The following is a 10956-nucleotide window of genomic DNA, read 5'->3' as shown; positions in this document are numbered from 1 at the left end:
GGCTTTACCTTGTTTGCAATTTGAGCTCCACCACAACCACTCTCTCACTCCTCCTCCTTAGAAGAAGAGGGGAAGAATAAAGTATGCTTGAAAGAAAACTAAGAAACATTAAAAAAAAAAAAAACAAAAAACTCAGTGGTTGAGATAAGGAAAATTTAACTAAAGGGAAAAGGAAGAAGGAAAAATAAAACAACAAGAGAAAAAAATAAAATAAAAGACAAGCAAAGACTGCATGGAAGCACAGAGACAGAAAATAAATTAGTCTCTATTTTCCAGCAATGTGTGATGTTCGGCCACATCCCAGGAAGCATGGCCTCAGTACATGTAGTGGTTGTTCGGGAGGACAGACATTTTTGTAACAAGAGCCCTCCCATGCCCCGCTTCTCCTTTCCCACCTTTTATTGCTGAGTGTGACATCATATGGCATGGAATATCCCTTTGGTCAGTTTAGGTCAGCTGCTCTTCTCTCTCCTCCGACCAAGCTTCATGGACAAATCAGAGCACGGGGAGGAGCATCAGTCTCTAGCCTCTTCTCTCTTAATGCACACTGTTCTGGAATGGCTGCTCCTAACCATGCTGACCATTTTGCTTACTCTTCTGCCTGGTGAGAGACAGTAGATCCATCTGCAGCATCATCCAGGCCATGCTGGACTGGTGTGAGGTGAAGGACCACTGTCCATACTCCTTCTTCTCCCTTCCACTTTTTCTCTCTGACTCATGCAGGTGCTGGGGTCGGAAGACTCATCTTACAATGGCCAGAAGAAACCCTCAAGAGAGCTGGAGAGACGGTGGACATCTCCTGTTACCAGAATCATACCCGCCAACTTGCCTACATGTTCTGGTACCAGCAGCCTCCAGGGAGTGGTCTTAAGTTAGTAGCCAGCACTTCTATGTGGTTGCAGAACTCTTATGCGGAAGGTTACAGTGAGGCCAAGTTTGAGATCAGCAGAGACAACAGCGATCTCTCTGTTATGACTATCAAGAATGTGACATGCGAGGATGCAGCCACGTATTTCTGTGCTGCGAGTGATCACACGGTACAGTGAGGGGGTTGAGCACTAACATAAAATCCCCACCTTACCGGAATGGGAGACGAAGTCTCTGAAAAATGTGAGACAGTTTGGAGAGGGGCAGAGGAAGAGCAGAAGGAAAACAAGGGCAAAGTGGGTTAACGGAGCAGGGACTCTTTGGAGGGAAGTGGGTCAGGCAAAACAATGCAGCAGCACCTAGCATTTTTGAAGACAAAAACTCTTCAGACATACAAACACATAGGTGGGCATTAAGAATTGGGGCACTGCTGGCGTGGTTAGTGAAAGGCAGCAGATACTTCTCAGGACTAGTGAGTGCTACAGCAGCACAGCCGTGTTCTGGGCCACTAGTCCCCACAGCAGGCCCTACCGTGGCACCGAGGAGAGAGAGAGTGTGGTTAAAGTACAAAGCAGAAGGAAAATTCAAGGCTCTCCCACATACCACCCAAAGACAGAAGTGCCCACTGAAGGAAAGATTGTTGAGGGAGGAGAGCCCAGCATCTGGCAATGGACATGGGAGGCTGACACCAGTCCAGCTGGGAGGAAGCATGCCCAGGGCACCAGGCATACATTCCACTGTGGAAGGGGCAGCCCCTTGGCAGCTTCACAAGTAACAATGTGCTCCGGGAGACACTTTTAGCCACCTGCTCCACACACCTCTTAATTGCCACAGGAACGCATACAGTTCTGAGCACGACTAAGGCACCTCTTGATGGCAAAACTGCATGGCCAGAGAAAGGAAACCACAGAAGGCTGTTCTCACATGGTGCGTCCATTGTGATGGACAGCTGTGGGCAGAAACTGAATACACATTGGCCAGAGCGCTGCCTAACTAGGTTTGCAATTTCCCTAACCAACCTCCCCCTTTTAAGGCTCCCTTCAAGACCCAGGGAAAGAACCGTCATCCGCTGTGTGGAAGCACATGGTGTGTGGGCAAAGCTGTGGTCTGGTCTGCTCATGAGAACGTCAGGCACCTCGGCAGCGGTACGTGGGACACTAGTACTGTAGGCAGTCAGTCAAAAAGGAGCTGCAAAACAGCACATCCTTCAAGCACCACTCTGCACACCAGGTGGGGCCTCTCTGTACCCGCTTCCTCCCAAGGCCTCAGGAAGCCCAGACTAAAACACAAGACTCTTTTTTTTAATTATTAATTATTTATTTATCTATCTTAATTTACCAGTTTAAAAAATGGATCATCCACGCTCAACAACACACACGACATCATAGGGGGGCAGGTTGGTAATCTCCTTAGAGGAAAAAGGTCTCTCAAAGACTCCCTGTGCTACTTGCTTACGTCAAGCAGCAGACACCACTTACCCCTTCCCGGACTAATGCCAGAGCTTGCAGCAGAAGTCCTGGATCCTTGTTCCTAAGTCCTTGATGACAGACATAGTGAAAGTACCGCACCCAAGTCCCTCCCTGTTCTCCTACCCACCTCTCAGGGGCCCTTTTGAGAAGCTTCTGTGAATCCCAGTAATTGAGAGGGCACGCCTGTAGGCTCAATGGTGCTGGAGCTCATGGCGCAAACAGATCTCAAATGGACAACTCAGAGATCATCCAGGAGACAGGCCCCATCAGAAAAGAATTCAGGCTTTTCATCAGAAACTCTGAAGGATGAACGGACTCCTTTGTGTTCAAGTCAAAATTAGAACATCTTCCCTCCTTCCCACCTCCTCCTCTTTCTTTAAGATGAGGAACCTCTCCATGAAATGTAAATGCCCTCTTCTGCTCACTGGGGGTAAACATCCCACAGGCCCGTTTTTCGGGCTCTTTCCAAACATAAACTCCTGAGGAAGGGGGGAGGGGGGGCGTCCAACTATCCAGCTGCAAACAATTCTCTCATTGAGTGCAGTGGCACTGAAGCACAATGCTGGTGGCTCCAGGGACATGGGAGGAAGGAGGGTTGCTGAATGCAGAGCAGCTGTGTTGGGTATTATCAATGGACTGGCAATGACAGCTTGCATTTCTAGAAATGTGTTCTCCTAGTTCAGGTATTTCAGTCAGCTGTGTCATCACTGTACTCAGATAAAATAAGTAAACTCGTCCAGGCTGATGCAAGATCCTGGGAAAGGGAAAGCTGGAGAGACTGTGGGCTGACAAAGATAAAGCTCTTCAGGAGCATAAAGCAGAGGAGTTTCTGAGACTAGTCCTTGTACACGTCACAGAGCTCGGTGGTAGAGGCACCATGCATTCTCTCTTCCTCATTCTCTCCTGCCTGGGAGCTGCTGGTACGTTCTCTACAGCTGGTGATCTTCTAGCTATCTGCACACCTGAGCAAACCTTCTCTCATAGCCTCTTGCCTTGTCCTCTCTACCGGCCCTTCTCTTTCCCCAGTAGCACAACATTCTGTTTTTCCTCAATTTCCACCCATGTCAACGACATGGACTCTCAGCCTTCTAGAGAGATAGAGAAGGTAGGACAAGACAGGGGTGCATAAAACAATGCAGGGCTTGCTGTCTCCTCCTCTGCAAGAATTAGCGAGTATGAAACACACGTAGGCGTTTTGGCAGGTTCACAAACAGCAAAGGACAATTTGTGCTCTTTTAGGAAAGCTGTGAAACCCTTTCCACATTTTTTGAGGATGCAAAAGTTTTACAGGGCCTCATAAAATTGGGGGGGGGGGGCGCAGGTCAGAGGGGAGGACGATGGGACGGACAGACAGGCAACACATTTGTGAAAGAGAAAGCCATTGAAGTTTATGAAGTCATCTTCTGCTCCTTGCATCTGTAATGGATGGTCAGAGGCAGGGTCCCAGCCTACAATGTTCTAGTGCAGTGGGCTCCAAAATGGGGTGCATGCACCTCTGGGGTTGTGCATTACCGTGTGAGAGGAAAACATGAGAACTTCAGTAGGGCAAGTATGTAACTTATAAATGAACAAATAGACATATGTTGCGGTGCGGGAGGGTGTTTTGCTGATAGGGATGTGCAATCAAAAAAAGGCTGGAGACCACTGTTCTATTGGCTTCTACAAATATGTTCTTTCTTACATTCTGCTATAACTTCATCCTCCAACTCTGTGGAGCCTTTGTGTTCTCTCTCAGTCCTTCACTACCATGTTTTTTCTACCTCTCTTGCTCACTCTTTGTCTCACCCCTGCAAATTAAGAAGTTCTCTCAACTGCATTTGCCATTTTCCACTTTCCACCCTACACAAATGATCACCATACGCTTTCTACTATGGCACAGCTGGTGCATCCTAATCCAAAGGTACCCCAGAAGGAACACAGTGAAGGCTGCGTACAATTCATTTGTGAGGTTCTTTGGCAGCTTGTGCTCTTCTGTTCTCTTCCTGACTTGAGGTGGTACAGACAAAGCCTGGTGTTTCAGGGTAGTGTAGAAAGAACTTAGCAGGATATTTCAGGAGTTGCCTGAAGAGTTCTGAAGTTTCAAGCTCTTTTGGCTCTTGCTAATTCCTCTGTAGCTCACTGGCTGCTGCTGCACTTTAAGAGAATCGATTCAGGCATGGTGCTGTGAAACCCAATTCTCTTTCCCTCAGTTGCTTTCCCTGGAGATGCTGATGATGACAAGATTGTGGGAGGCTACAACTGCCCACAGCATTCAGTTCCCTACCAGGTGTCCCTGAATGCTGGGTATCACTTTTGTGGAGGGTCCCTCATCAACAACCAGTGGGTCGTGTCAGCTGCTCACTGCTACAAATAGTAAGTATGGCTTGGGTTGTGTATCTGGACGGATTCTGGTCCAACCTTACAAACCCACCAGATCTGGAACTCTGGTGCCTCTCAAGAGAAGACCATGCATGCATGGGGGGAGGGACGTGGGCGGGGCATTGCATGGTGTACCTGAAACCAAAGGAGAAACCCTAGCCTCAGTCCTGCTGCGTTCCATGGATTTTCCAGTATTCCTGCACTCATAGCATCCTTTTCTGTGCATCCTAACATGCCTTTCGGTCCATATTTACACATCCATGGGGCTTACCATTACCGCATTCCTCATTTTCATTCCTCCAGATTTCTCCATGGATCTCTCTCGTCCTGAGTTTAGGGCACACCTCTGTGCAGAGAGAGCAACAGGAAACCAAATCTCCCTTTCTTGCCCATCTGGCAAGGCTTTCCCAGTTCTGTCTTCCATGAAATCATGAAGTTCCTAGAGCTGCATGACACACAAACCTTTGATTAGGGCAGCACTCCCTTACTCTCTTTCAAGTGTCTGCCAGTCCCCACGTGGCACCCAGTTGTTCACCCCTTGGCTAACTGCTGCTTTTCTCTGCTGACATTTTGCAGCAATATACAAGTGAGGCTGGGAGAGTACAACATTGATGTGCAGGAAGACAGTGAAGTAGTCCGGAGCTCTTCAGTAGTCATTCGTCATCCTAACTACAGTTCAAGAACCATTGATAATGACATTATGTTGATCAAGCTGGCATCCGCCGTGGACTACAGTGCCGATGTTCAACCCATAGCCCTGCCCACCTCTTGTGCCAAGGCGGGGACCGAGTGCCTGATTTCGGGGTGGGGAAACACACTGAGCAGTGGCAGTGAGTACCTACACACATCGCATGTAGCTGTTCACACTTCTCCTGCTCTTCCACCATGCTCGTGAGACCCATGTACAGTTCACCCCTTCTTTGCAGCCTTTTCTTGTTGTGCCTGCAAGTCCTCCACACTGCCCTGCCTCCACACTGCCCTGCCAGTGTGTCTCAATCTACAATGCACTTCACCGTTTTACTTTACCCTGCTTAGCTGGATGGCTCTCGCATATAGGTCTTTTGGTCTTTCTGTTCACTGACTGTACCGAGTCCCAAGACAAAACCTAAAATTGTTACTGTTCTCCCGGCAGTCAATTACCCTGAAATTCTCCAGTGCCTGCAAGCGCCAATTCTGAGTGACCAAGAGTGCCAAGAGGCATACCCGGGCCAAATTACAAGCAACATGATCTGCGTAGGATTCCTGCAGGGTGGGAAAGACTCATGCCAGGTAGGAGTTGATGTCTGCACAGAGCCCTGGGCCACACACTGCCAGGGTGCCCCAGGCTGCACAGTATACGTCGGAGCTTGGCAGCCTGCTTAGCTTCAGCCTCCTCCTCGCCAGGTGTTCTCTTCTGATGCACTCCTTCCAGCAGGCTTTGGATGCAGGGTGGACTTCACTGAAAATAGCCGGTCCAGCCACATCTGCTGGTTGGCACCGAGCATGGTACCAGTGAATTGTTGGGGGCCAGGGGAGGCCAGCAAACAAGGGGTGGGATCTCTCTGTGCTCCCTTATCAGGGCCTGCTGCGCTTTGTTTTGCATTCCCTGGATTCTTTTTGCCAAGTCAAAAACTTTCCAGGTGAGATTCTGCTTTTCAGTCATCTTGTGCCTCTAAATTTTCCCCTCCAGGGTGACTCAGGTGGACCAGTTGCGTGCAACGGAGAACTCCAGGGCATTGTGTCGTGGGGAATTGGGTGTGCTCTGAAAGGTTATCCCGGTGTCTACACCAAGGTCTGCAATTATGTTGATTGGATCCAAGAGACCATTGCAGCCTACTGATACCTTGACAACCACCTGGCTCCTTGGCCACTACCCTCCTGCCCTAATACTGTCCTTAAGAAGACAACAGCACAAATAAATATCTCACTTAAAAAGCCTTACAGACATTTACTTTGGGGACTGAAGCTCGGTAGAGACAAGTGGGGTTCCCTGCAGCCTTCCACCAGCTCCTCCTGAACCTTCCCTGCTGTTCCGGTTCAGGTGCATACACTGGGAGCAGCGCTCTAGAGCTGCTGGGCTGTCAGGCTACGGGAATACGGCACTGTGCCACCATCCAAGAAGTCTTCTGAGCTAGGCACCTCCTTTTCTTTGCTCCTGGCCCTCTTACTGAGAAAGGGAGCAGGTCTCTAGGGAGTGGGTTCCTACAGCAGCAGAGCAGAGTTCCATTTTGCTCCTACCGGTGGCAAAGTTTTCTTCTCACTCGCACCGTAACAGCTTTGATGGTGGCCATTACTGCTATGGCACTAGGTGGGACAGCAGGCAGAATCCAGAAGCACAGAGCAATCAGGCCGCAGACAACACCTGTGGGCACTGATATGTTCCCCTTCTCCCTTGCTCCTGGACATCTGAGACAGGTGGACTGTGTCCACCAGGGTCCACCAGGGTCCAGCAGGTAACACAGACTAACTGCTAGGGAAAGGCAGACAATAGCAAACAGGTGGGAAAATGCCTGGGACCTGATAGCAGTGTAAAGCATGGTGGGAAGATCAGTTAAGGAAGGAAGGATAGAGAGCAACTTTCTCATAAGCTTTGGGCCCCGAAAGGACATAGCAGCTTTGGCATAAGCTTGGCCCCCAAAAGGCCCCCAAAAGGACATAGAGGATTGGGGAGTTCCAGTTTTAAAGTGTATATTTAACCCACCTCATGCAGCACATGATCTGTAGAGAATGGCAAGAAAGACCTCCCCCAAAGCACCCTGAGGCAGTATAAACTGGGCCACTACGGAGCAACTTTAGCCTCTCCAAACCTAGAAACTGCCTCTTTGTTGTGAGAATTTCGGATGGGGAGCTTGCAAGGAAAAAAGAGAGGCCTAGGAGGGACTGGGAAAAGTGCAAGATTCTTGCAAGGGTGGCGAGGTGGAGAGTCGAGTGGTCTGAAAAAGTTGGGAAGGAGTTTAGAAGTGGGAGCTAGTGAGTTTGGCATAGTGAAATAGAATGGAGGAGGAGGGAAAACTCATACCACATAAGCAGATGCAATCGTATCAGAAATGGAATAAGAATGGGCTGGTTGGGTATGAGAGGTGTGAAAGGAGGAGCATAGGACTGACTGGGCAGAGGATCTGGGATGCCAAGCCCCAGGTGGAAAGGTTTCTGCAAGAAGAATTGTCTCCAGTCAGGTGGGCCCTGACTCTCCCGATGGTCTCTTTTTTATTAAGGGGGCGATCTCACTGCTTTCCCCAAGACTTACTGTTGGGCAGCGCTGAATCTGGTAGCCCAACAGAGGGGTGGCTGCCATGGGGTGTCCCCCAGGCCCAGACAGTAGCAAGGCGGAGAATGTGTTCTCAGTAGGCACGCATACATGCAACACACGCGTACCTACATGTGCAGCCGAGCACACAGATCATCACAGACTGACACACTCACCACTCACAAAAACAAAACCAGCATCAATGGCATCAACTTGGACATCTTCATTTTCCTTCTTTTCATGTTTTCTGTTTTGTTTTGTTTGGCGTGAGTGAAGAACCTCTTCCTGATGTCCAGCCTAAACTTCCCCTGCCTCAGCTTAACACCACTCCCGCGGGTCCTGTCACTGGTGATAACGGAGAATAGGTCACCTGCCTCTCCACTCCCCCTCGCAAGGAAGTTGTAGACTGCGATGAGGTTCCCCCTCAGCCTCCTCTTCTCCAGGCTGAACAGGCCAAGTGACCTCAGCTGCTCCTCATATGTCTTCCCCTCTAGGCCCTTCACCATCTTCGTCGCCCTCCTCTGGACACTCTCCAACAGGTTAACGTCCTTCTTGTACTGTGGTGCCCAGAAGTGCACACAGTACTCGAGGTGAGGCCGCACCAGTGCAGAGTAGAGCCGGACAATCACTTCTCTCAACCGACTAGCAACACCGTGCTTGATGCACCCCAGGATACGGTTGGCCCTCCTGGCTGCCAGGGCACACTGCCGGCTCATGTTCAACTTGCTGTCAACCATAACCCCCAGATCCCTCTCTGCGGGACTGCTCTCCGGCGTCTCGTCGCCCAGTCTGTACGTATAGCCAGGGTTGCCCTGTCCCACGTGCAGGATCCGGCACTTGCTTTTGTTAAAATACATGTGGTTGGTGATCGCCCAGCTCTCCAATCTGTCTAGATCTCTCTGCAAGGCCTTTCCACCCTCATCCGAGTCCACAACTTCTCCAAGTTTGGTGTTGTCAGCAAATCTGCTCAAAACACTTTCTAGTCCTACATCCAAAACATTTATAAAAACATTGAAAAAGACTGGCCCTAAAATGGAGCCTTGAGGGACCCCACTAGTGACCATCCGCCAGACAGATGTGGCTCTTCTGGGATAGCTCTGGGTAGAGCGCAGACAGGCTGTTTCTCCAACTCTGAAATTTGGGTTCCCCCCTGCCTCCCATTGTGCTTCTTGTCTCTTTGATTGCAGAGGTGAACCTTTGACGGGCTAATCACTCTTGTGTGGTGGGACTGGGAAAAATGAGGCCAGGGTCTCATCTGAGTGTCCCCCCGTCTGCCATTGCCTCTCTGCTTCAATTTTTATTACATAACCTAGCGTTTACCTTTTCTTCAAAGAAAGGGAAGTTCACAGAAAAGAGCAAAAAGGTATCTTCAAGAAAGTACGGCTATAGAGTTGCGTATTTTGGAGTTCTTCTTCTAGGCCTTCTTTTTGACAGTCTGCATGCACTTAAGCACAGGCCAATTGCTTGTCTCAAGAGGTATGGCAGACATAAGCACATAGAACAAAGTGGCAAAACAGATCACAGACTGCAAATATGCCATGCTGCTCTCTGATGTTGTGGCAAAGCTGGATACGCTGGAGTGAAAAATACCATCTGATCACAGGAAAAAAAAAAGAAAAAAAAAAGAGAGAGAAAAAGAGAGAGAAAAAGAGAGAGAAAAAGAGAGAGAAAAAGAGAGAGGAAAAGGAAAAGGAAAAGGAAAAGGAAAAGGAAAAGGAAAAGGAAAAGGAAAAGGAAAAGGAAAAGGAAAAGGAAAAGGAAAAGGAAAAGGAAAAGGAAAAGGAAAAGGAAAGGAAAAGGAAAAGGAAAAGGAAAAGGAAAAGGAAAAGGAAAAGGAAAAGGAAAAGGAAAAGGAAAAGGAAAAGGAAAAGGAAAAGGAAAAGGAAAAGGAAAAGGAAAAGGAAAAGGAAAAGAAAAAGAAAAAGAAAAAGAAAAAGAAAAAGAAAAAGAAAAAGAAAAAGAAAAAGAAAAAGAAAAAGAAAAAGAAAAAGAAAAAGAAAAAGAAAAAGAAAAAGAAAAAGAAAAAGAAAAAGAAAAAGAAAAAGAAAAAGAAAAAGAAAAAGGAAAAAGAGAGGGGGACGATGAGAATAGCTGGTAAGAGTAAGGACAGGGAAGCAGCTGGGAGGATGTCCTATGCTAGATCCTCCCTCCCATACTCCGCTTTACCACAATTTCTAAGAGACTTCTGTAGTGCCTGGATGGCTCACTCACTGTCATGCCAGGATCAACCAAGCTGCATAAATTTTACTTTGCTTCCAGGCTCTGCTCTAAAATAAGCTACGCTCTTCTTGACTAGGGAAATACAGACGCATGACAGACACTTATGATAATTGTAGTCCTGCCCTGGGCATAGGGAAGGCTCTGAGGAGGCTAACTTTCTTTGTTACCCTGACTTAATGCAATCCAAAAAAGACATTTCTGAAAGGGCCTTGCACACCCTGGTAGCCAATGTTCTTACTTCGGGAGTTGTTCAGCAAGGAGTGTAGCACACCGTTCCTTGCTCCTAAGGAACACTCATCTATCTGCTCCTCAGAAAATTCTCAGGCCCCATATCTACTCACTGGACAGGCGCCATGGTCATATCACTACTTGTCAGGGCCACTGGAGAGCATACAAAGCTTTCACACATCACATACAATATATTTTCTTCCCCTCTGGGAAGAAAATATAGCTTTTCAGGTCATTTCGGTTTCCTTCTTTAAAAAGCAGGGGCAAAAAAGAGATACGGGGAATATCCACTACCAATTCCGCTGAGATGTACACTGCTCATACAGAAAGAGCATGCACTTTCTAAAAATCTTTGAAAGCTAAGGGACAGGTATGAATCTCTCTAGAGCTTCAGGCAAATACACGAGGGATAACAACAAAAAGGGAGGAAAAAGTGAAAACCTCAGTTAGCTAGGACACACTTGGCAGACTAGAAAAGTCAGACTGATCATGAGGTGATGTCTAGTCACAGCTTTTGCTTTCAGGAAAAAAAGGCTGGCAGAGATACCTTCCTTTCTTTTATTCGGAAGTGAATTAGGAAGTGCTCTC

At 48.1% G+C, this 10956-nt stretch overlaps 1 protein-coding gene and 1 gene segment (V, D, J or C); both read left to right on the top strand.

Annotated features, from left to right (window-relative positions):
- The first annotated feature begins 573 nt into the window (after positions 1-573).
- Positions 574-1046, top strand: LOC310891228 (T cell receptor beta variable 29-1-like). The segment is given in 2 exons: positions 574-604; positions 724-1046.
- Positions 1047-2833: 1787 nt separating this feature from the next.
- LOC310891227 (trypsin II-P29) lies at positions 2834-7050 on the top strand. Its single transcript, XM_083853503.1, has 5 exons — positions 2834-3256; positions 4526-4688; positions 5271-5524; positions 5827-5963; positions 6364-7050. The coding sequence occupies exons 1-5, from the start codon at positions 3214-3216 to the stop codon at positions 6511-6513; spliced, it is 747 nt and encodes a 248-aa protein (XP_083709629.1). The 5' UTR covers positions 2834-3213; the 3' UTR covers positions 6514-7050.
- Positions 7051-10956: the final 3906 nt, after the last annotated feature.

This window comes from Anser anser, assembly GCF_964211835.1.
Source record: "Anser anser genome assembly, contig: HAP1_SCAFFOLD_732, whole genome shotgun sequence".
In the NCBI taxonomy this organism is placed as follows: domain Eukaryota; kingdom Metazoa; phylum Chordata; class Aves; order Anseriformes; family Anatidae; genus Anser; species Anser anser.
This window is presented reverse-complemented; position numbering and strand designations above follow the sequence as displayed.